At 37.8% G+C, this 26,028-nt stretch overlaps 1 protein-coding gene across 2 annotated transcripts in view; it reads right to left on the bottom strand.

Moving 5' to 3' along the window:
• The window catches only part of TTC8 (tetratricopeptide repeat domain 8), a 59,274-nt gene that overhangs the window by 31,607 nt on the left and 1,639 nt on the right, over positions 1–26,028 (bottom strand). For both annotated transcript variants that reach the window (XM_030319757.2, XM_030319758.1), the window contains exons 2-6: positions 11,132–11,252; positions 9,724–9,787; positions 9,457–9,616; positions 9,167–9,256; positions 7,002–7,046 (exon numbers count right to left, since the gene is read on the bottom strand). In XM_030319757.2, the coding sequence (XP_030175617.1) occupies positions 7,002–7,046; positions 9,167–9,256; positions 9,457–9,616; positions 9,724–9,787; positions 11,132–11,252 (480 nt within the window). The remainder of the gene's footprint in view (positions 1–7,001; positions 7,047–9,166; positions 9,257–9,456; positions 9,617–9,723; positions 9,788–11,131; positions 11,253–26,028) is intronic.

Here is a 26,028-nt window from a genome sequence, read left to right as displayed (position 1 = left end):
TGGAATAAAAATGTAAAAAATATACATTTTAATGATCATTCCTCAAATGAACACTGAGGCTGCACTAGACAAAACTATTTATGACTATTTCAAATGGGCTTTAAGTTCCCTGAGAACAGGCAGCCCTTCTTACACATCTCTGTGGTTCTGATATGTTGCCATGCTGTTAAGAGGCACTCAAGGATGATGTGTTGATTGAATTAATTCTATTCCTTATTTCTGACTTATACTGAAAATAACTTAAGAGCCAAACAAAACTCATAGTAGTAAGATTTATAATTAAAAGAAACTAACATTTTAAAATGTTAAAGTGATGACAGATCTTTATTTCTTTAAAGTCTTTCTCAATTTTTCAAAATAAATGACTATGTAACATTTAAGAATCTTTGAAAAATCAATCTAATATCCAGATATTCATAAAGGCCTAGAATGTCATATAAAAGCCATAAGTTTATAAAAGTCCACAGGAGAGGGGACCTTGGCAGATCTAGGCTACATAATGTTTGTGAATACAACCAACCGAGCATCACAGTGTATTTCTTTTTTTTTTTTAATGTTTATTTATTTTGAGAGAGACAGAGAGAGAGAGTAGGGTAAAGGGAGAGAGGGAGGATCCCAAGCAGGCTCTGCACTGTCAGCACAGAGGCAGGGCTTGATCCCACAACCGTGAGATCATGACCTGAGACAACATCCAGAGTTGGACACTTAACTAAGCCCAAGGCATCCCATCCAGTGTATTTCTAAGCGACAGTGCTCCAACCATTAATATTTTTAAAAACCAGTCACCCTTTAGCTATTGTTATAGTTGCAACAACTTCAGGATGATGAAATTAAAGAGAATATGGAAATAAAGATTCCAGAATCAACCCACATGCCACTTTAATTTTGCCAATACTGCCAATATCACCCCAAAAGGCACAAGCGAGGAGGGAAGGGAGTTATTAAGAACTCAGAGGCAGAAATACGGTTTTCTATAAGTCAGCTTTACTTCTTCTTATCATTTTGCTATTACTTCATAACATTCTCTATATTTACCTCCAGTATCCTCCATATTTGTCTGCAGATAAACACAGAATCAACCACCCACATGGCACTTAAGTTTTGTCAACACTGCCCCCACAAATGGAAAAAGCATTAAGAATGGAAAGACACAAATATAGTTTTCCATGGGAAGATCAATTTCATTCTTTCTTAAGTACCACTTCACATTATCCTCATTTGTCTATTGTATGTTCGTGTTTGTGTGAAATGGTTTATTTAAAAAGAAATCTGGAGGCCACCCAAAGTAACCAGTATAAAAGCACCTCTGATTTCTTAAGAATGTTAAAAAAAAAAAAAAATTCCTCTTTTCTTTTTCCAGATAATGTCATAAAACAGAGTTTGTGGAAAAAAGGCATGAAAATGCATGCTTTCTGCTCATTACCTAAATCCTTCTTCCTTTCAGAAAATAACATTTGTGATAAAAATCTAAAATGACATCTTAATGGGACAATCTGATCCATAGCAGAACTATAATGCAATGAGTCCATAACAGAGTAAGAAAACAGAAACGGGGCATCTGTCCTGCTCGATCCTCCTCACATCCGTCACAGTACCCAATAATTATTTGTTTCAAGAATAACCCAGTCGAGAAATAAACCAATCAATAAATTCATGAATAAAAAGGAAAACAGAGGAACCAACAATTTGTGCTTTTCGCAAAATAAAAACAAAAATTTCTTAATTTCATGTTCTATAAAATATATGTATTGAGGGTAAGCAGATGAAAATAACAAGCAGGATATAATTAATTACAAATATTTTATTTTATTACTGCCCCTAATTTATAGCTAAACTTATAAATGAAAAGTTGCTATAACATTATTGAAAATTTTGGAAAAAATTGGATAAAGTTTTGGTAAAACTGGATACTTTCCATTACTGCCACAAGGTATAGTTTTTCAATTTACTGTCGTACTCTTTTCAATTTACCGTTGGCACCATGGAGGCATTTAACAAATATCTGTAGAATTAACACACCTTCGTTCTATAATACTTTTATTTCCTTTTTTTTTCTTTTTGGTAATACCTTCTAGCATATGTTATAGTATATATTTAGACTAATAACTATTTAACATACGTACTAAATGTTATACTCTGTGGGCTTAACATTATAAACATTTTTCTGTTTCTGCCCGAGTTTTGTAATTATGATTTTTTTAATGGCTGCATAAAACGCTAGGATGCAGTGTAGTGTAACTTAGGTTGTTAATCCGGATTGCTTAGTTACTACGGCTAATGCTACAATGAACATCTGCAAATAGAGCACTTGTGAAATTTCTTAAGAAGTTAAAATTACAAAAAAAAAAAAAAGTTAAAATTACATACACAATAGGAATATGTTATCTTATTCTGTTTTATATTACCATACTCTTTTCCAAATTATTGTACCATTTAAAATACCATCTATATCAGGGTAACAATTTACTCCACTCTTTCCCAGCATTTTTTTTTTCAAATTTCAGAAATGTGAAATTGAAAGTCCAAATTCTTTAAGTTACTTTTTTGTGTTAGAAAGTGCATCTCTAGTGTGCTTGTTTACTGGCATTTTCTCTAATGTCAATTTTCTGTCACTGGATCATTTCCATTTCCACAAAAAATTTCCTAACAAATTTAGATAAGCTTTTTCCTATTTAACAAACACTAACATTTTTAAATCATGCTTATGTACATATTTCATCCTTCTGTTGTCCTTTTACATTTGTTTGGTTTTGTTTCTGTTCACTGTGCAGAGATATATATGTCAGTATATGAATATATACTGAGATATATATGAATCAGATATATATGAATCCATAAGTCTCTATTGTTTGCTAGTTTAAATTATTTTCCATTCTTCACTAATCAAATGTCTAAAAAAAGTCTTTAAACAAATTTTCTCAACAGTGTCGTTTAATGAAGCATAAGGATCTGTTTCCAAAAAAGTAAAAAATTGTGCTCAATGTTGCTTGTTTCTAGAGTATTGAGTCTTTCGCTGTTCTTAAGAATAAAAATACAGGGGCACCTGGGTGGCTCAGTCGGTTAAGCATTCAACTTCTGCTCAGGTCATAATCTCCCAGCTCGTGGGTTCAAGCCCCACATCGGGCTCTGGGCTGACAGCCCAGAGCCTGGAGCCTGCTTCGGATTCTGAGTTTTCCTCTCTCTCTGCCCGTCCCTGGTTTGTGCTCTTTCTCTTTCTCAAAAACAAATATTTTTAAAAAAAATTTTTTAAAAGAATAAAAATATAAAATTTGTAAGTGGGGACTCCAGCTCTCAACAGTAGTTTGTATCACTTCCTTGCTACTGAGATCTATTTGAGAGTCATTTTTGCTGTGCTTTTTCTCTTAATTTATGGACTTCCTTCATTGAGCTAGGAGACACACACCCTCCTATTTGTTTGTTATATCAAGCTCTGGTCCTCAAGTCCTGTTCATGCTCCCAGTTCTATTATCCTACACTAGGAGGCCTAGCATTCCAGCCTTCGTTTTTTAATTTTTTAAATGTTTATTTATTTTTGAGAGAGAGACACACACACAGACAGCATGAGCAGGGGACAAACAGAGAGAGGAGGAGACACAGAATCCAAAGCAGGCTCCAGGCTCTGAGCTGTCAGCACAGAGCCCGACGCGGGGCTCAAACTCACAAACCACGAGATCACAACCTGAGCCAATGTCAGATGCTTAACCGACTGAGCCACCCAGGTGCCCCCCAGCCTTCTATTAATCATCGCCTTTCAAGCTATATTCTTCAGCAGTAGTTCCCAATCCTGGCTGAAAACTAGCATTGCCTGTGGAGCTTTTACAAACAACAGATTGACCAGACATACTCGTGGGGATTCTGATTCAGGAAGTCTAGCAGGGATCCAGAAATCCATGACATTAAAATTCACCAGGTAAGCAGTGCCTGGGTGGGTCAGCTGGTTAAGCGTCTGACTTCAGCTCAGGTCACAACCTTGTGGTCCATGAGTTTAAGTCCCGCATCAGACTCTGTGCTGACTGCTCAGAGCCTGGAGCTTGCTTCTGATTCTGTGTCTCCGTTTCTCTTCTGCCCCTTCCCTACTCACACTCTGTCTCTCTCTCTCTCAAAAATAAACAAATGTTAAAAAAAACTTTTTAAATAAATAAATAAAATTCACCAAGTGATTCAGAAACAGCTGGATTTAGGAACTACTTAAGAGCCCTAGGATTTGAGGGGCAGGAGCTCAGAGAGTGGAGGAGTAAGGAGGTGGCCCAGTGGGTGTATTCTTGGTCTGTCACTTCTGCTTGAACTCCTGCAGCCCTGCTTTTTGTCTGTTTTCTACAGCAGGGTCTGGATAAGATTTTGTTTGAAGAAAAAGGTTTGTGTTGTTTAAATAAAAAATTTGAAAGTCGCTGCTCTGTTTAAGATCAAATGTTTTTAATCAATGAATATGAAGAACTGTGAAAGCATTCTATAATACATCATACGTAAAGGTTAAAGTGTTAGAATCTTTAGAGTCTTTAAGATCCTTAGGATCTTTAGAAGAGAAGCTCAGTTAGTGCAGAGAATAAATCCTATTTTATTTCACTGTGGCTCCTATTCCTCAACACCATTATATCAATGCCAAGATGTAGAATGACATCCTTGAGATGAATGTATTGATAAAGACGTCATCCCTGTGATCTCCAAACAGCATACGATCTGTCTTTCTGAACCCATGGTCTACAACTCCTCCCCTCACAGACCTCACTACAGCCACCCTTGCCTCCTTCCTGCTCCTCGAACAACCCAGGCATGCTCCCACTCAGGGTTTTTGCGGTTATTCTCTCTGACTTACATATTCTTCCTACATAGAACTGCACGGTCTGCCCCCCACCATCAGGTCTCCGATTAAGTGTCTTTTCAGAGTGGATTTCACTGACCACCTCCCACCCTATTCAAAATGGCATCTTCCCCCATGTCACTGTATTCGCTTCCCTGTTCTTTCACTTCTGTAGTACTTACTATCCCATGACATGTTACGTGTTTCTAAATGTGCTAATTATCTCTATTCCTTGCACAACCAGAATATAACCTCCAAAAGAGCAGAGATTTTTGTCTGCTTGCTTCACTCTGTAATCTCAGGGCTAGATCAGGGCCTGGCACACCACAGTGGCTCAGAAATTTGGGGATGAAAGAACAAAGGTCTCTTCAATAAATAAATCCTCCAAAAGTCAAGATACAGCTTTATGTTATGTAGAGATCGACTCATTTATGAATAGGAACGGTGTTTGGATGTTTCTTTATAATGACGGTATAACTCTATGATTTTACATGTCATACTGTGACTCTGACCAGCTTTACATGAAGTGAAAAAGGCGTGTACTGACTTATTTACAGAAATGTGCATGATTTCTGCTCCAACCTTAGCTTCCTCTCTTCCCTACGTGGCCACGTCCACTAGCACTCATCACAGACAACTTCTACATTCTGTGTATTGGGCCTAGGCTCTCACCTACATTTAGTACCACATCTTCCAGTACATGCAAGTATCTGCACTTGGATAGCCTGTCATAGTTTCAAACTACAAATGCCTTCAAGTGCATTACCCAGCTTCCTTAGAAACTGACTTCCTTCCCTAATTATCCCATTTCTGTTAGTAAAACAATCATTCTTCTTGTAGCATCTTTAGGAGACAGGTTTGACATGTTTCTTTCCTCTGTCCTCCACATCAAATCTATCATCAAGTTCTGCCACTGCTTTCTTTAAAAATGTCTCTCTGATGCTCCCACTTCTTAGTATATGGCCTATTTATTTCTCACCCCATATCTTGCTCGTGTTTTTAACCCTTTCTTTACGTTTATTTCCCCTCCTTCCCAAAAATCTGACTTACTTTGTGGATCTTTACTAATATCACCCTTTTGAATTTTTTTTTCCCTTTGCTACCTGGTGACAGTTTCACAGCTTGGCAAGTACCTCTTTAATTGCCTCATTATGCCAATTTTATTTTCTCAGCTGGACTGCATGCCTGATAGAGTCAGGAAAAAATATATTTTTATTAGTTTTCCTAGTATATGGCATTGTGGCTGACACACAGAAAACACAACTGAGGAAAACGTTTTTATTTCCCTGAATATTTAACATATGCATATAAAGCTTTTTCCCTAAACTAATAAGAAAATGAGGGAAAGTACTATCATTAGACACTGCAGAATTAACTACGTTCAATTTGACAAAATTTGTGAAGTTACTGGTCATTTGCATATTAGCATGTAAAAAGTGAGGGGGCGCCTGGGTGCCTCATTCAGTTAAGTGTCTGACTTCAGCTTAGGTCATGATCTCATGGTTCATGAGCCCCACATTGGGCTCTGTGCTGACAGCTTGGACCATGGAGCCTGCTTCGGATTCTCTGTCTTCCTCTCTCTCAGCCCCTTCCCTGCTCATGCTCTGTCTCTCTTAAAATAAATAAACGTTAAAAAAAAAAAAAAAAAACTTTTTATAAATGAAGAAGTCCTATGCATATAACCTTAAAAGTCTGTTAAGAGACTACAAAGATGTTTAAGTATTATTGAAGCTGGGTGATGGGTGATACTGGCTCATTATATTATTCTCTGCACTTGTGTGTTTGAATTTTTCTATCATAAAATGTTAAAGGAGGGATAAGGGGCGTGCTACAAAAAAAACAGAAATACACATATTAATAAACCTATAATTCACTATATGGACTACAGAAAAAAATGGATCAATAACGCTATTAGTATAAAAATAAACTGTAGCAAAAGCACATTATACAATATTCTCAACTATCTATATCTTGCTTTTTAGTGGAAATCTATGTAGTCTATGGACTAGGCACAGTTCTTACCTCTTCTATATTTATACAACTTTTCCTATTGAAAATAACAGTGGATTTGAAAGTATTAGTAATGCTCCAATTTTTAATAATTCCGTCTGTTTATAAGGTCAGAAATAGAACATTTCAGAGTTGAAATCCCCAAAGTCAGAAAAATTGCAATAAAAGAAAAGAGCATGAATTCAAAACTTACAGTCTTAACATCGTTTTCATGATGAAAGATATATTCAAACAAAGCCTATGAAGAAAAAAAAAAAGGCCAAAAATACATTAGATTTTATTTTACCAGAAGCACTCTATTGGTATATCTGATACGGATATACTCAGACCATTTTGACAGCAGCTGGGTTGAACCAAAATAACAGGTACACTAAACGTGCCTTCATAAGTAAAGGGTCTATCCATCATTTGTTATAATCAGCATTTTAAAATACAGTGATTTATACTTGATTCTTGTTTTTACAAACTGGAAAACTGAAATAACTGAACAAGGTTTTTCGTATTATATGCACTATTTTACTACAAAGAGAGATGAAAAGACCAACTCTGAGATTATCCTAAAACAGATTCAGCCCATTTTTTTATACACTCTGCACATGTTATACAGTCATTATGATAATGATAATGACACTTTAGACATGGGAAAAATCCGGAAATTCCTTCTGAAACAAAGTAGATCTTAGGCGTAAAGTGGGATGTGTACATGACTCTAATGTGCAGCTAGGTCTGAGAACCATTATTTTAATACTTCTCCCAGCTCATCTGGATAAATAAGCATTGACCAAATTACCTCTTAGTGGTATCATGTTTGTCCATAAAACCATCAATGTACCCTTGCAAAGAGGTTAGCGTATCAAGGTTATTAACAAAGAAGACTTAAGAGGCAACCAAAGGAAGAAAAAAGAAATCAGGACAAGGCCCTTCTTTTAAAAACTATACCTGACCCTCCATTGGCTCGGTGATAAAGAAGAAAAGTTAAGAGTACAGCTTGTGCTCCCGTTGCTATGAAAGGAGTAGAGACTCAAGCAATCAATGCTAGAAATGAGTCTTGATGAGTAAAGGCAAATTGGAAACCAAAGACAGAAAAAAAACCTGGCATTACTTCTATAAAAAAGCACAAAATCTGATTCAGTTTAAATCTAGTAACAGACCAGGTCTGTCCTGGAAGCATCATAGTTTGAGGGAGATGCCTCCATGGGCTACACTCCCTGAACAGAAAACAGCAATGGTACCAACCAGCCATCCAGCCACCTCAAATAAATGGCCGAAAAGGGCAGGGGAACTGGATACTCCTTATGAGTTGCTGTTAATACTTCACTCTCATGAAGGTAAGGGAAATACACATAGCTTTACAATTTTGCTAAATGAAGTTGACAGGATTGCTGTCAAATGAGAAATTAAAACATCACGGGCATTATTATTCCCTATCATATAATTCCCTATCAACTGATATTTCTTTTTCAGCTTTTAATTTCAAGTCTGTATGGCTCATGTCCATTCTTATATAACCTCGTGTTTGACATTTAGTAAATATGTTAAATGCCATTAGAATTCAGATTCAGAATGAGCTCAGCACTGATGTATAGAATTCACAGACATTACAGCTAAAAACTTGAGCTAGGGTTAGACCAGTTTCAGCAACAGCTAAGTGCTCATGTCTCTGAATTATTCCAAGCTCAACTTCAAGTTTATTTTTACACTAGAAAGGTCACGGGCCCCACCTTTCCCTCTCAGTCTCTCTTTTTCTCACTCTCACACATACACACACTTACTTTCACTCTCCCTTTCTCCTTAACATAAAGGAGCATCTAATCTTTGAGTAGTTAGAATTAGTAAGGTAATTCTCAATGAGGATCACTCAAGCCAGACAATGGCTTATGGAGATGCTTGCCTAATTAGTAATTAAACGAACATATTTTTTTCATCTTCTTTTTGACAGTCATAAAATTCTACAAGGATAGAAAATTATTTTTCTGAGAATAGTCCAAGAGGGAAAAGGAGAAAACACACACACACACACACACACATACACACACACACACACACACACACACACACAGATGACCTTATAAATTTCATTCCATGAAGATGATGCTGCTTGTCTGCTTTGTTTATCAATTACTATTTTTTGTTATAAGTGACTACAATTTCCTATGCAATGGTATTGTATACTTTATTTCTGACTGACTTTCCTTAACTCAAAAGACTAAGAGAAATTTTACACAGTAATTAAACATTTCCATTTCAAGCAAGATATGGCCTTTCCTTCACAAAAGAAATTTTTATTTCCTACAATGTTATCAGGATAACATATCTAACATTACTACTTCATAACATAAAATCATTTTAAGTACATACCTTTGCCAATTTAGGTTTCTGGGCATATTTTGTTAAATTCAGTCTAGATAAATTTATAAAAGGTCCATCAGGACTTGTAAGCATGGAAGCCTATGGGGAAAAATGACAGAACAAGAAATCTGAAACTCCCTCTGGAAATATAAATTGAGTGTAATGAGCATAAGTAAAAAGAACCACCTTCAAAAAATCTGCCATGTGACTTTCCACTATTAACAACAGCAAAATAAGATATAACGTAACACCAAGCTACTCTGGTAATACAAAGATAGGGTAAAGCTGACAGAATTTACCGTTCCCAGCCTGACAAATCTTCCAGTTGTGCTGGTGACTGGGCGAGCTGTGTAGGCAGTTCTGGGTGTTCTGATGGCCTGTTCCATAGTGCCAGGCCTTCCGCTCTGTGTGCTGGGTCTAAGGAAACCTGTAATGGGCCTTCCAGCTTGAGTGATTGGCCTGTGAAGAGTGTACATTGTGAAAATACCAAGAAGATCAATAAGGGAAGATTCTCATACAATCTGGTCAGTATTTAATGGCAGAAGGTATGAAACAGAAGTACATACCTGATGGCTGGACTAGGCCCTCCTGTCTGATTAGTTCCAGGCAGTTTCAAGGATGTTCCTGGGCCTACGACATGAGATGGCAAATTCAATTTATAGATTAGTTATTAATCTGTAAAAACTGTCAGCTGTTGTAATTTTCAGAAATGTGCCGGCCTGGTGAAAAAGACGTTAATAACAGGAAATATATTAGGGAAAGGTGTTTGAGACTGATATTTATTAAAAATCATGGTATTTTATGTTCTTACTTTAATCTTCACACTAAGTCTGTAAGGTAGGCTGTATTCACCCATTTAGCAAAAGCTTAGAGGGTTTAGTAAACAGGTCAACCTATTAATAGAGGTGGGTTTCAAACTCAAGGCTGGCAGACTCCAGAGCACCCAAAGACGGTTCTATGCTCATAGTGTATTTCTGATACAAACTTCTCCCAACAAAAGATCATGTACCCACAAGATATAGAATTTAGAAATTTTAACTCCAAAAGAACAAAATGATGGGGGGAAAAAGGAATTTTAGCATGAACCATATGTATTTTGTTTCCTCAATTTCCATTTGAAGCTTTAAAACAGTTATTATCTTGGGGCACCTGGGTGGCTCAATCAGTGAAGTGTCCGACTTCAGCTCAGGTCACGATCTCGCAGTTTGTGGGTTTGGGCCCCGAATCGGGCTGTGTGCTAACAGCTTAGAGCTTGGAACCTACTTCAGACTCTGTCTCCCTCTCTCTCAGCCCCTCCCCTACTTGCATTTTGTCTCTCTCTCTCTCTCTCAAAAATGAACATTAAAAAATATTTTTAATTTATTATTTTTCAAAACATAAAAATGACTGACAACAGTTATAACTAATAAATACCAGCAAGACCACCATACATTACGGTAATCACTAAATACCATTTGCTCCAACACATCTGCAAGCTGGGGGCTGGGCCTCTGCGGCAATCCCAGTGGGCATTCACAGGCCAGTGTATTACCCCATCACCTCATATCATGCATTAGAGCAAATCACCTTCAATTATTACAGTGAAGTGATGTTGTCCAAAGATCCTTTTTTTTTTTTTAATCCTTTTAGAAGACTTGAGTTGTTTGGATGCTTCCTGTGTTTCGACTCTCGGATAAACAATTTTCTCTTAGATAAGCAGTTCAGCTAGAATCCATTTTAAATATAAAATCTGTTTAAATGCATAACATAGCTTGTATTGAAAAATTGTTTTATACAGCAATCCCACATCTTAAGTTTAAGATAGTGTAATTGAATTGTGGAAGGAAAGTCTTTGTACTATATGACAGGATAGAGACCATTAACCTGAAGCAGTGTTTTTTTCATGTATATAATGTCTTGTGTTTATTTTATACACATGTAGTATTCTTCCTCCTAATGGCATTTCATTTACTTAAGTGAAAAACCAATACTTACGTGGAACTTGAGCAATAGCATTTTCATCCAGCATCATTTCTGCAATTCCTTCCTGATCTACGTCAATTTCATCTACATATACCATTTCAGTGAGTGCCCGTGCCTTCAAAATCCAAGCTGCCTATAAACATGGATAAAATAAAGCACACATTAAGTAGTATTAGAAGTACTGCCTAGCCTATAGAAGATTTATTATCGTCTAAATTTTATTAGGCATGTTTACCGTTTAATACATTATGCTAATTTAAAGAGCTATTTCAAGAAACTAATACAAGGCAAGGTCATTACTAATCAAGAAATGCCCATTAGATCAATTACCTAGTAGTCTTCTAACATGCCTTTTTGTAAGTAAAAGAAGAACTTCAGAGAAAATTTTACTGGAATAATAATTCGAAAATCAATTAAGAAAGCTCTGACCACAGTGCTCTTTCTGCCTTCCTCCTTCAGGACCAAAGTCCCTCATAAAGACCTCCCTGATGGTTTAGTTCTAAACCTACTTTCCTCTTGTCTTTCTCACAGGGCATTCTCTTTACACTTCCATCAAATGTACTCACATATTCGAGAAACACTGTAATTATCAGGCATAGGTTAGCTCCCTTCCCCAAAACACAAGCCTTTTTACCTTGTTCAGTTCTGAATTTTCCATAACACCTATGGTTTTTGCACATAATAGGTATTCCAAAAATGTTGAATTGAACTAAGAGCAATTTCTCCCAATTCCCAAGAAGCTAATCAACACAGTCTTGGCTGCTTTGTGATCTAGCCAGTAGAAAACCTGCTAGAAAGTGTGGGGGGGGGGGGGGCAGGGAATGGAAAAGGTAATTAAGGAATCTGGAAAATATCAACTTCACTCTACCTTGAGAAATTAGATGTCAAGGTGTGCACCATTAAATATCTTGCTCAACATTTAAAACAGCTTTATCAGAAATGTTTACCTTTCTGCTTCACTACAGAACAGAAGCAGAGAACAAGAAAGCTCGGTGTCCTTGAGCAGCAGCACAGACCTGATACTCTATAGTGCAGAGGAAGCAGCAGCGAGGGAAGTTTGGTGGGAGGCAGGGTAGGGCTCACCATACTAGGGAACCGGCTGTGAAGCCGGCTGAAGGAGGAACAGACAGAGAGGAACAGACGAAAGCTACAGAGTTCCAAAAAGTCCTCGCGTAAAGAACCCAAGATGCATTCAATCAGTTGGTCCATACCTACGGAGCACTTCCTAGTTACATAGCATTGGGCTAGGTTCTGAAGAGGAAGCATGAGAAGATTAAAACTTGGATCCTAATTTCCCTGAACACATCACCTACTGAATTAATTGACAAGGCAAAGCAGGGCATGATAGGTGGCAGGTGTGTGGTATAGACAATAGTTTTATAGGAATTAAAAAGTAGAGATCCTTTTGTGGGCTAAAATAACTGGAATGCATGCATTAGACAAAAGTTCTTAAGGAAAAGGAAAATTCTTCATGCTTTCACTTTAACGGGAATAAAAAAGGCGGCCTTCATAGCCGTAGGTTCCTAAAATGAAATTATATTTGGTTAGATGATTGGGTTTTTTAGCTTCTACTTTCCTGGGTGAGATTTACTGGATTCAGATAACTTAAAATGTTTCAACTGTGTGGATTTAACACAATTGAATAAGCAGAATATGGAATCAAAGAATTCATTTGTTAAATAGATAGATAGATAGATAGATAGATAGATAGATAGATAGATAGATAAATTCCAGTTGTAACTGCATCTAACTGTAAGAGCCACTAAAGTGTGGAAACAATTGGAGGTTTTCATTCATCAAAGATCAGGAAGGTCGGCAGATCTTTATAACTCTGCTCAGGGGTCAGGGAAGTCATCTCTGGCTTCAACTCATGGTTTAATTTAACTTCAAAGATGGAAATAAGTAATCCTGATTTATCTTGAGTCTCCACAGCTCATACTGTCCTGCAAGGATCTGACAGCTTTCATTTCTCAAAAGGGCATTCCTTGCTCAGCATGCTGGTGGACAGGAAGGATTGCAGCATTTTCTTCGAAACAGTAAAGCAGGATATGGGCGCCACTGGTTCACTCCCATATTACTAGGGAGCACCAATGGCATGCCAGGTCCTGGGGACAGAGAGAAGTAAGCCACGGCTCAACTAGCTTACACAAATTTCGGTGTTGTAGGGAAAGCGCAGTGATAAAAGTCTGGAGCATGCTACGGGAGTACAGAGAGAGGCACCCAGCTGCCTGGGAGTAGAGGAAGGGTAGGAGAAAAGAGTTTGCTAGTGGCAAAGACGGGAAAGCATGTATTAGGCAAAGAGAACGGGACAAGGGCAGGCTAGCTTGAGGGCTCAAGGCATGCTTGGTAACTCCAAAACAGTTGAGTACGGTTGAAGAATCAGGTTCAGCTGAGGCAGCAGTCAGAGAAGAAGCTACAGAAAAAAAGGCAAAGGGCAGTTGAGGGACCCTGTATGCTCCAGTGAGGTGCAGGGACTTTTATCCTGATGATGAGCTAATGAAACTTTAAAACTCCAACTTGGAATCCTAGTTAAATCGACCTTCTAAAAGTCAACTTTTTATTATCGTATCACCTATATGGCTGGGTATTAATTATCCCTGCACATATCTTTTTAATAATTAGCATGTACATACCGTTATCTCACAGTTAACTCCATCATTCTTCCTGACATCCAGCCTCCTACTAACCTCTCAGATATTACGGAGGTGCAAATTTTTTTAATATTAGGCTAAGTAAAAGAAAAGAAAGTAAATCTACTTTTCCCTCACCACCAAATGAATAAATGCTTCAGAAGCCGAATAGGAACATCTTTTTTAAAAGGTTATTCTATAAGATTTCACTTTTTCAAAAAGGTAAATGGATCTATATTTCAGTTTCTAAAATTTAATTCTTCAGAAGTAGAAATCGTGGTGGAAATCTTTTATATTTAAAGATCTATAATAAAATCTACTTAAACTATTATTTAATTTTAAATTTCATTATTTTTTGAGAATACTAATCTTCCTGACTTTCCTCTTGTCCTAACACAAATGACCTTGAAAATCACATATCACTGCTTGCTTAAATACCAGATTGTATTCAAAGAACTGCTCTTGGCAATGTGAACAATTCTTGAGATTTTAATGAAAACAGCAGATGGGGCTTTGGCTTTAAAAAAAATTTTTTTTAATTTTATTTTGGAAACAAGCCAAGTATGTTTTACAGCCCTAAAATCCTGTTTAAGTTTTTCAAAAAGTTCAAAACTAATCAGTGATTACATTAAAATGCATAACAAAGCACAAGGGGATGATCCCAAACTGGTCCTTGAATCTAAATAAAAAATACAAATTGGTTTTATTAAATATGTTTAAGTTGTTACTACATGACAGGGTCATGCAGTTTATGCAAATATATTTGAATGCCTATATATTGGAAAGTACTGTGAAATCAACAAAAATCACAGAAGTGCAGGAACTTTTTTCAAGGGAAAAGCATGTGAGTCATTTATATCGTTCTTTATCTGTAAAACATAATCCCATCTCATTCACCTACTGAGGTAGTCTACAGGACATTATTCTTGAGGCAATGATGGAAAGGAAAGGAAAATAATGCCTTACTTGTACTACCTTTGGTGAGGTTGGTTCAATTTTAGTTATGAAAATAAACATACGAAAAGTGAAAAAGTCTACTGACTGAGCAAAACATGTTGAAATTGTCTCATTCCTTTTAATACAGAATTGGAGGCCAAGAGTTTAAGACATAAAAGAAACAATTTTGCTAGAGTATTAGTAGAATAAAGCTACCAAGGAACAGTCTGTCTAACTGAGCGAGCCATCGTAAGAATCGGTATAACATCTGACACTCTGCCTACTCTACAAAAATGAAAACTTAGCACAAAATATTGAATTGTTATTGTAAAGCCTCATTTATTTTGAAGTTGTGCAAAAGAGGAAGGCAAAATGTATGAATAATGAGTTCAAAAGAATCCCATCAGCCTTGTTCCCTTTTTATTCTTTTAGATCACTATCCAGATAGTGATAGATAATGAAGTCTACAGTAACAGAACAAGAAAGTAATACTAAATACAGGTCCTTCATGAAGTCCCTGCATGGTTTGAAACTTTCAAATGCCATTTACAGTTTTAAAACCATAACAACAATGTCAATTATTGACATTTTAATTTAATTTTAACAAAACCAGGGCACCTGGGTGTCTTAGTTGGTTAAGCATTCGACTTCAGCTCAGGTCATGATCTCACAGTTTGTGAGTTCGAGTCCCGCATCGGGCTCTGTGCTGACAGCTTGGAGCCTGGAGCCTGTTTCAGCTTCTGTGTCTCCCTCTCTCTGCGCCTCCCCTGCCTTCACTCACTCTCTCTCTCTCTCTCTCTCTCTCTCTCTCAAAAATAAATAAACGTTAATTTTAACAAAACCTTCCAAAATCACTGAAAAGAAAAGGCACATTACTTACTGTATTTATAATTTAGGTCCTTCTCAAACGAATTGTACATATATTACGCAAAAAATAGTTTAGTACCACCTATCAATTTGGAAATCAAAATTACGAACACTGCAGACAAATTCCTTTAAAATCCTTTTCAAGAACAGAGTGCTTCATTTTAACCTATTTACGGTGCTTGCTTGATAATACTACACAGGCCTCCATCACAGTACTTTGTATTCTGCTCTCTTGGAAAAGGTTGAATGATTACTCAAAGGAACCACATATGAGGTTCAAATTGTTTATTTACTGAAAACCACTGTTAGCATTCTCTCTCATGTGGCAGGGCCAACACCTGGCAATATTTAGGGTGATTTATAGCACTCTCATCCCTTCTTATTCCCAGACTTACTGGAAACTCCCTTGTGTTAAAAGCTTCACTGGCCCGCGTGTCCCCCTAACCACACTTCCTCTCCTTGGGCTCTCTCCAGACTCATTCACTGCGTCTTCTCCAGTTAGCAGGTCTCTCTGGCCACCTCCCATCTCTAACCAAGATAGTTTGGTAGACAAGGCTATCTGGCCAGTGTCTCCTCCTGTCTTCTTCACGGTGGCAGGCACCTCGCTCTAAAATCGAGCCCTTCCCAGGCAGGGTGAGCCTACTCTTTACTCAAGATATACCATCCTGTCCATCACAATCTTTTCAGACATTTGGGGCTCTGCTGACTTCTTGGCCCCATTCCTAAGCTCCTGGTTTCCCTTGCTTCCTCCTATATTTTTCTCATCTTTCTGGTCAACATTGGTCACTTCAAGTCTTAAGACTGTAAGACTACTCACCCATAGACACAAAAATATTGGAAATAGAATACTCTACATAAAAAAAAAATACTCTACAAAAAAAATATTGGAAATAGAATACTCTACAGAATGATAGAGAAGGCTGATTTTATAAAAGCATTAATAGATATGCAGCAGGTTTTCTAATCTATAGGAACGAGTAAGCAACAGGAATTATTGTATTCTCTAAACTAACAGTTGCAGCCAACCCTTTACCTGAGTCACTGGCAATTCAGGATCCGGTTCCTGGAAAGCATTAAGAAGGTAGTAAACATTTTTAGGAAATACAGTTTCTAAAATAAAAAGTCTTAGTGATGAATTAAGTACTTGTAGACGGACTCAAACTCATTGAATAAAAATCCGAATATCAACTTTAATCTTTCTCCACAAGTACTCAAGAGTTCTGCATATACTAATACTAATATTGGTATTAGTGTGTAACTAATATACACTGAAGAGTGCTGAATTTGCTATGATCAGAAAATTCTAATTACTCGAACCTCATTTAAAGCACAGAGAAGTTATCTTAACTACTTGTTTAATGAAGACACAAAATCTCAGAAATTAAAAACAATTTTACAGCTAAAGGAAACACTTCCTTATATTCATGGTGGTTAAAGCATTCAGACTTTAATCACTTGGGGAGGAGGAAGAAAATCCACAACATACTATAAATCTTTCTACTCCACATAAATGGGATTAGCAGCTGAAGATATAAAAAAGTAATTCCAACTGTAATGTGCTCCGAGAAATGTGTATGAATAGACTATGTCATATATATTAGTGTCGGGTGCTAACAAACTCAGGGTTTTTTCCTGTCCAAATTAAACAGAAATCCACTGGGGAAAAGTCAGACTTGTAACAAATTTATTTACGAAATAATCTATACTTCTATATCTACAGTTAGCAATCTGTGCTGAACACTTAACTGGCAGCATGTTTTATTAGGGAAGCTACTAAGAAAAAAAGGGAAAGGGGGAAAAAAAATCCTTCCTAGCCTTGCTTTCTACAGCTCTAAAACCCAAGGAGAATACTCAAAATATTTTTTAAAGAATATATTATGTGTGCAAGCAATGTTGAAGCCATCTGGTCACCATGCAAGGATAAGCAAATTCTATAGCACGATACACGGTAGGAACACGAGAAGCAAAGATGAAGCTAGGTTACAAAAGCAAAGGCCCTGGAGGGTGGGATTTAGAGAATATTCGGCAAGCAGCTGAACCGAACACAAAACAGCAACTAAGAATACATGGCAGTTGGAGGTTTTCAATTCCAGCGTGCATCAGGAAGATCTGGAAAAGCACAGATTGCCTAGAACCCACAGTCCATAATTAAAGAAACACACCGACACAGGCAATGAGATGACAGAGGAGTAACCCTTTCTATTCCTTCTTCTGTTTATTTGTATACATGTCTGTATGACCCATTATCTCACTTGAGTCTCATAACAACCACCGGAGGAAGGCAGGTGTTATCCATTTGACAGATAAGGAAACAAATTCAGAGATGTCTTGTAATTTGCTCAAGGTCACACAAAGAAGCCAGGCTCTTCCTTGCCAGTGCATCTAGGAGATTAAAAAATGAGTTCAAGATAATAAGGCAGGATTGAAGCATCAAGTGTAGGAGAGATAGAAGATAAGTTCCACACAGGGAAAAAAAAAGTTTACCCATGGTGACTGCAGACAATACTTGAAAACAAAACACACAAGGGCTGGAAGCCTCTAATAGGAAGGAAAAGCTAGAGGCCTGTCATTCTGCCAAGGACAGGAAGATGCTTCCCAAAGTCAAACGGCAGCTCAGCCTCAGTGTTCTGATCACTGATGAAGGCCTTCGTGCTCTATCTGGTTCTTCTGCCCCACAGGAACACATCTGTGATTTGCCACACCATGCAGGCGAGGTGAGGTCAGAGAAGATGGGCAAGTATAAAGACAGGTGAGGTTGTGCAGATGGAAGATGGAGACAAGGCCCAAACAGGAAGTGAGGCCGAGATCACGATCACGTTAGTTCCACAAGCTTCCCCAGACATTCCTGCACCCTGCTAGGTGCTGAAAACATTCTGTGGGGAATGCACATAATTAAATAAATGCCAATACAATGTATGAAATGCTATATTCAAGTTATAGACCAGTTATAGATGACTTAGATGGAGAGGAGAAAAACAATAAGGGAGATAAGAAGGGTGTCAGAGAAAAAGAAAGATATTATTCCGGAAATTACTGAGTGCCAGTGATCTATGAACTATATTCATCATCATTTTTTTTTAATGTTTATTTAGAGAGAGCTTAAGCAGGGGAGGAGTAGAAAGAGAGGGAGAGAGAGAATCCCAAGCAGGCTCTGCACTGTCAGCACAGACCCTGACGCAGGGCTTGAACTGGCAAACAGAGAGATCATGACCTGAGCTGAAATCGAGAGTCGGATGCTTAACCGACTGAGTCACCCAGACGCCCCTGTTCAGCATCATTTTATCAATTTCACTGAACACTTTCCTCACAGACACTTTCCAGATTACCAACAATCTTTTCAGAAAAAGATCAATGCCCGAATCCTACATGTAAATATCTCTAGCTATACAGAGACAATAGCAGCTAACATTTTTGATCACTTACCATACATTAATGAGCTTAACCCTCACAACAACCCTTTGAGGTAGGTGTATTATCATCTCCATTTTACAGAGGAGAAAACTCTGAAGTCAAAGTGTACAGGCAGTATTTGAACCCAGACACTCTGCATCGAGAGCCCGCACTTTGCTGAGTATGTGAGATCACAGCAAGGCATGAAAACAGACTGCTGTAGGGTGTGCCAGACCAAGGCTGCATATGACTGGCCTGGAGATCCATCAGGAGTAGCAGGATTAAGAAGGAAGAGTTGGGATGTTTTAATTTAGAGATAGGGCAAAACTGTTTTTTTTTTTGTTTTGTTTTTTTAAAGCACTGAGACTTTCACCTTTGGGTCTCTCAACTATAGTCTGTTATTTAAATTAATCCAACCAAATAGGGAACGGCAAGTTAGGTTCATTTGGTCTAGCAAATCATTTCCATGGGTATCGACAGAGTTGAGTACAAAGTAGTTGGGTACAAAATACCCTGGAGTCAGAAGGGCTGGGCTTGATCCTCAGGGAGCCACTTAGCTACGTGACCTTGAACGAGTCACACAACCTCTATAACCTAGTGCTTCTCTCGAATTGGAGCCAATAGTGTCTACTTCATAGCATAGTTTTAAAAATAAACCTTGGTGGGGGGGGGCGCCTGGGTGGCTCAGTCAGTTAAGTGTCTGACTTCGGCTCAGGTCATGATCTCATGGCTCATGAGTTTGAGCCCTGCGTCGGGTTCTGTGCTGACAGCTAGGAGCCTGGAGCCTGCTTTGGATTCTGTGTGTGTATGTCTCTCTCTCCTTCTCTTTCTCTGCCCCTCCCCCACTAGTGCTCTGTCTCTCTCTCTCAAAAATAAATAAACTTTAAAAAATAAATAAATAAAATAAATAAACCTTGTATTTTTAAGAATATTTCATAGTTTTGAGGCCTTCCCCATATGCTATCATAATTAGTGAAGTGTAAGGTGGTAGCACTTTCAATAAGAAATATCAGTTGCACAATTTCTTTATAAAACCATTTCTATAATGACCAGAAAAGCCCCACACTCTCTATTACTTCCCTTTCCCAAACCCAGAACTAACTCCCACTTGTGTCTCATCAAATTAAAACTACCTTTTGACTCTCCTTCAAAGCAAGTGAGTAAGGGGACAGAGTGGAGTGACACAGCCTGGAACCAACAAATGCTCATTAGCATCAACTTCAATTCACATCAGTTTACTTCCTTCCTTCCTCCCCAGGGTAAGGCTTACTCTTAGGTCTTGCTATTACTTCAGGGTATCACATCTCTAGATAATTCCGAATGCGACTTCTTAATTGCCACCATTACTTACTCTGGCTCGTGAGTCTGACCCAGCTTGACCCTGAAACTTCTGAGACATTATTCAGAAGTTAGCAGTCACACGAAGGAAAACAATGAAAGAGAACACAGAAATTGATGGATATCAGAAGGTTTAGGGAGAATCCAAGGACCAACCAAGCAGCCAAGTAGGAATGTCATCTGTGTAATTCAGCAGGAATACAAATTCATAAAATGAACTCCATATAGAATCAAAAGATTAAGTCTGGCTTAGTCTCCATGGCCCCAAAGAGGAACTAAATTAGATAATCACACAGAAAGATTTGTTTGTTTGTTTGTTTTGCTTAGAGCACCAGATCATTGTCTCAATCAACTAATAACACAGAGCTCACTAGGGACCCCTGGTTCCATGTCTTTCCCTTAAGCCAGTGGCTTTCAGCCTTTTCTCCATCTTCAAATCATTTACAATAATAACCCCTTCCTCTCTGTAACATATCTCATTATAAGTAGAGACTGGGGAGGAGAATGTGAATTCTTCCTGTTCTGATATGTAGCCCCCGCTCCCACTCCCAGAATCACTGATTTTCATAACTTGAAAATCTATCAGAAATCTACTCCATTAATAAAAGCATATTGTCTTAAAAACCTCACTGCCTGAAAAACCTGCACGTTTTATGAACTGTTTAATTATAGTGGAGCTAAAAAAAAATTGGGGCTGGTTTTAAAGCCATGTATCTGACATATGGAACACAAGGAACAGTAATCAGATTAAGCAACTAATCGGGATGATGGACATGAGCTGTAAAAGCAAGCATTCCCTCTAGGTCACATTGCCGTGTGGAAGACCATTTTGCCTTTCTCCCTTTTATATCTTACAACTTATAACCACTTTTTCAATCGTGATTTAAAGAACACTTTGAAAAAAGACAATGTATCTCGATGAACTTCTTGTTCATGCTGTATTTTATCAAACAGGGAAGCTACAATAAATTAACCAGTTATCTTTCTTTCTCTATATTCTCAAGAGATCAGAATCTTAAATGTCCTTCATGGTTAGACACCCTGCCCTTTTAAGTCTCACTATTCTGAATCTGGGAAAAACAGTTTACAATCCATCTTCTTCAAGAACCTTTCCACATTACCAAATACCATATTATTACAGTCAACAACCTATCCTTAAGTCTCTTTGTGTCCAAATAAAAATGTATGACTCTAAAGAAACATGCTATTTCATTGTATATCATACCTCTCTGGCCAACCTGACTACCCTGACTTTGGCAAGAATCAAAATTAAATAAAATCCAGATGTCCTAATGGAAAGTACAAAGCACAACCTAAGTATTTTTGATGATACTATACCAAAATTGTATCTCATACAGGAGAAATAAATGTAGAAGACATAGTCTCAGAGGTGGACTTATCCCAAAAGGTTGATATATCAGAACCAAAAGAGGTTTTTTGGGAAGCTCTGTGGACCAACTTAAAGAAAGATTAACACATAACAAATCACTTTAGTGAGGCTCTCCTCACCTGGCACAAAAATAAGCAAAACCAAAAGTGAAAAACAACATCTAAAACAAAAGCTATTTGGGGCATCTGGGTGGCTCAGTAGGTCAAGCTTCTGACTTAGGTTCCGGCCATGATCTAGCCGTTAGTGAGTCAAGCCCCGCGTCAGGCTCTGTGCTGACAGCTCAGAGCCTGGAGCCTGCTTCGGATTCTGTGTCTCCCTCTCTCTCTGCCCCTCCCCCACTCACATTCAGTGTCTCTCTCTCAAAAATAAATAAACGTTAAAAAAAATTTTTTTAAGCTATTTTTGTTTTAGGGGCAGGAAAAAAAAAAAAAGCAAAAATGAATCCATTTGGCCCTCAGAAAAAAATATTTTAATTTCCTTGCTCTTCCATGTGTCCAGGAACTGCTTCAGAGTCATTCATTTGTACTAAAATCAGTTTGGTGGCACAGGAATGGTAATCGGAAGTTGTGGGGGCAAAGTACTCTAAAATGTTGAAGCCTCAAAAAATTCGTAAAGGTTAAAGGAGGATGTGAAGATAAACCATCTGACTGCAGAGCTGAGGACCATCTGCTTCTGCTCTGATCACATTTCTGTTAGCTTTTCATAGATTGGTAGTCTCTCCGTCAATTACCTTCCTCCACTGAAACGAAGACAGCATCACAAGAAATCCCAATAACAAAATTACTATCAGAAATGCCTTCCTGGGGGCGCCTGGGTGGCCCAGTGGTTTGGGCTTGATTTTGGCTCAGGTCATGATCTTACGGTTCATGGGATCAAGCCCCAAGTTGGGCTCTGTGCTGACAGTGCAGAGCCTGCTTGGGATTCTCTCTCTCCCTCCCTCTCAGCCCCTCCCCTGCTCTCGCTCTCTCTCTCTCTCAAAATAAATCAACTTTAACAAATAAAGGGAAGGGGCACCTGGGTGGCTTAATTGGTTAAGCATCCAACTTCGGCTCAGGTCATGGTCTCACGGTTTGTGGGTTCAAGCCCCGTGTCGGGCTCTGCGCTGACAGCTCAGAGCCTGGAGCCTACTTCAGATTCTGTGTCTCCCTCTCTCTGACTCTCTCCTGCTCATGCTCTGTCTCTCTGTCTCTCTCTCAAGAATAAATAAATATTTTTTTAAAAATTAAAAAAATAAAGGGAAGAATATTTCATTGTTCATTTTTAACATCTAACAGATAAAGAATAAATAAATATGAAGAAATACATTTTTCTCATATCTCTTCCCAATTTGTTAAAATCAATTAAAAGCTTTTAATTCTGAAAGAATTCAATGTATATATTTCTGATAAACTGCATAAAGAAATCTCAGTGGGAAAAAGGAAAAAAGAAAGAAAGGAAAGAAGGAAGGAAGGAAGGAAAGGAAGGAAGGAAGACTCTCGTAGAGGAATCCAGGAAGAATTTCCTTAATTGATTAAAAAAAAAAAAAAACTGGCCCTCAAATCAAGAAATGAATTAAGAATGTCCATAATGCAATTACATTTATTTGAAAAGGTAAATATATGTTTAGGAACCTATGGGGCTGAGAATTAAGGATGGGAGTGGAGGGACACAAAGGTCAACTCTCATGTAGTGTTGGTAGGAACGTAAGTTGGTGCAGCCACTGTGGAAAACAGCATAGAGGTTCCTCAAAAAATTAAAAATAGAAATACCATATGATCCAGTAATTCCACTACCAGGTCTTTACCCAGAGAAAATGAAAATACTAATTTGAAAAGACAGATGCACTGCTGTATTTACTGCAGCATTATTTACAATACCCATGATATGGAAGCAACCATATAGATAGGTGAATGGAAAAGGAAGATATGGGATATATGTACAATGGAATATTATGCAGCCATAAAAATTAGATCTTGCCATTTGCAACAACATGGGTGGATCTTAGAGGGTATTATGCTAAGTGAAAAAAGTCAGACAGGAAAGACAAATACCATATGATTTCAGTTATATGTGGAATCTAAAAGACAAAACAAAAAGCAGAAAGGGACCCAAATATAGAGAATAAACTGATTGTCGCCAGAGGGGAGGGTTGGAGAGGGATGGGCAAAATGGGCAAAGGCGAGCCAGAGATACAGGCTTCCAGTTATGAAATGAATAAGTCATGGGAATAAAAGGTACAGCATAGGGTTTATGATCAGTGATATTGTAATAGCATGGTATGGTGACGGATGGCAGCTACACTTGGGGTGACCACAGCATAGCATAGAGAAGTTGAATCACTATGTTGTACACCTGAAACTAAGGTAACATGGTGGCAACTATATTCAAATTTTAAAAATTTAAAAATAACCTAATTAAAAAGGAAAAGCACACAGTGAAAAAAACAGTGTTTAAAGGCTGGGTTAAAAAATAACTAACACATAAGTGAACCCTACAAACTTTTCAGCAGCCCTATCCAGCTATCAAAAGCCCGGTTTGGTGGGGTGGCTGGGGGGCTCAGTTGGTTAAAAGCTTCGGACTCTTGATTTTGGCTTGGGTCATGATCTCACGGTTCATGAGTTCGTGGAGCCTGCTTGGGATTCTCTTCCTCTCTCTGCCTCTTCCCTGCTCATGCTCTCTCTCAAGATAAATAAATAAAACTTAAAAATTTTTAAAGCCCAGTTTGATAAGGTAATATCAAGTTAAACTTCGATTCCCAATGAAATACTGCTCATTGTTCTGCCAATATATATATATAGTTCCTACTTAAATAAACTACCTCAGCAAAACAAATAAAAAGGATTAGAAAGGAAAGGAGTATCATAAATTTCTTCTAGATCTGGTACTCATTCTCCTAAGCCTACTCTGATATTTACATCAAACCCATTAACAACCCCTGCTCATAACAAGAAAATAGTAATAAAGCATAACATTTTTTAATGATTATGGCAGTATACATTAATTATGTATCACATTATGGACGATTATTTCAAATCCACAGCAAATAGGACAATAGAATAGGCCAGGACCCAACAAAATCGACTGCCCTAATGATCTTAACCATGTCAAATGGTTAACCAATGACAACAGCAGTATTTCCTAATATAAACCTGTGTCTTTTTTTCTTCATTATCATTATCAAAATCACGGTTCTACCAAACATGCCTTGTTATAAGTCTTTAATCTTTCAAGAGGGCCAATAAGGCCTAATGACAGCTGTACAAGAAACCAAGTAAAAGGACACAAGCCCTTACCTTATTTAGCTGCTAATTCAGGAGACTGCAAAGCCCTAAATCTGTTTATCTTACTCTTCCTAGATAAAAAGGAGCAAGGTCCCTCTATGGCCCCATCTTCACCATTAATGAAAACACTTCTGCCTTGACCATGCACTTTCCAAAATGGCATCTCTCCAAAATAACAAGGGAGAAATCTATCTCTCTGTCTCTCCCATCCGCCCCCCCCACCCCGAAGGCACCAGGGATCAAGTAAGTTTCAGAATACTGTCTTTATCAAAATTAGATAGGTCACCTTCCTTCAGGACTTTCTAAAGCCTTTAATCCACAAGTATGTTAAAATTCTTTACCATTTAGCTAACATCTTGAAAAAGGCACAGTAGATGGGAAAATGTACTGGGAAAAGTTGAGAAACACACAGCTTTGAAATATTAGGCTACATCAGGGCCAAAGAGGGAGCACAGTATGGACAAAGTAAATGGATTTATCAGCTTTGTAACTTTGGACAAATTACTTAACCCTGTGCCCCAGTGCACTTAATCTGTAAAACGGGTGAAACAGTACCAATTTCCTAAGAGGGATGAGGATTAAATGAGATGACTTCTAAAACCCTCCGAACCAAGCCTGACATAGAGTAAATACTCAATAAATGTTAGCTACTATTTTTGTTACCTATTTTGCAAGGTTATTCTAAGCATACAAATACCCATAATTTACACAACTTAGTAAGCAGTAAGCACTCAACAAAGGTCATTTGGTTGAACACATATAAAATCCTGCTCACAGTGCCTAGCACAAACTAAATCTGAATTCACAGGCACAGTACTCTACTGAATGTGCTATGATTATATGTTATTAAGAGTATAGGATCTTAACCATTAATAAAAACACTGCTCCTTTGCTTATAACATTTCACCATGAGACTACATCTCCCTAGTACGGTAACAATGAAGATACCCGACCCTTGCCCACTGCCAAAAGAGTAACAGAGGTCAAATAAGTTTCAGAACTATTGTATTGCCAAAATTACATTTCTTTTCTTCAGAACCCAGAGGCTTTAGTATGAATCTTGAATCTTCAACTAGGAAATATACTGTTCCCAGATGA

The sequence above is a fragment of the Lynx canadensis genome, chromosome B3 (assembly GCF_007474595.2).
Source record: "Lynx canadensis isolate LIC74 chromosome B3, mLynCan4.pri.v2, whole genome shotgun sequence".
Taxonomy (NCBI): domain Eukaryota; kingdom Metazoa; phylum Chordata; class Mammalia; order Carnivora; family Felidae; genus Lynx; species Lynx canadensis.
Note: the sequence above shows the minus strand (reverse complement) of the source record. Positions and strands in the feature narration are given on the sequence as shown.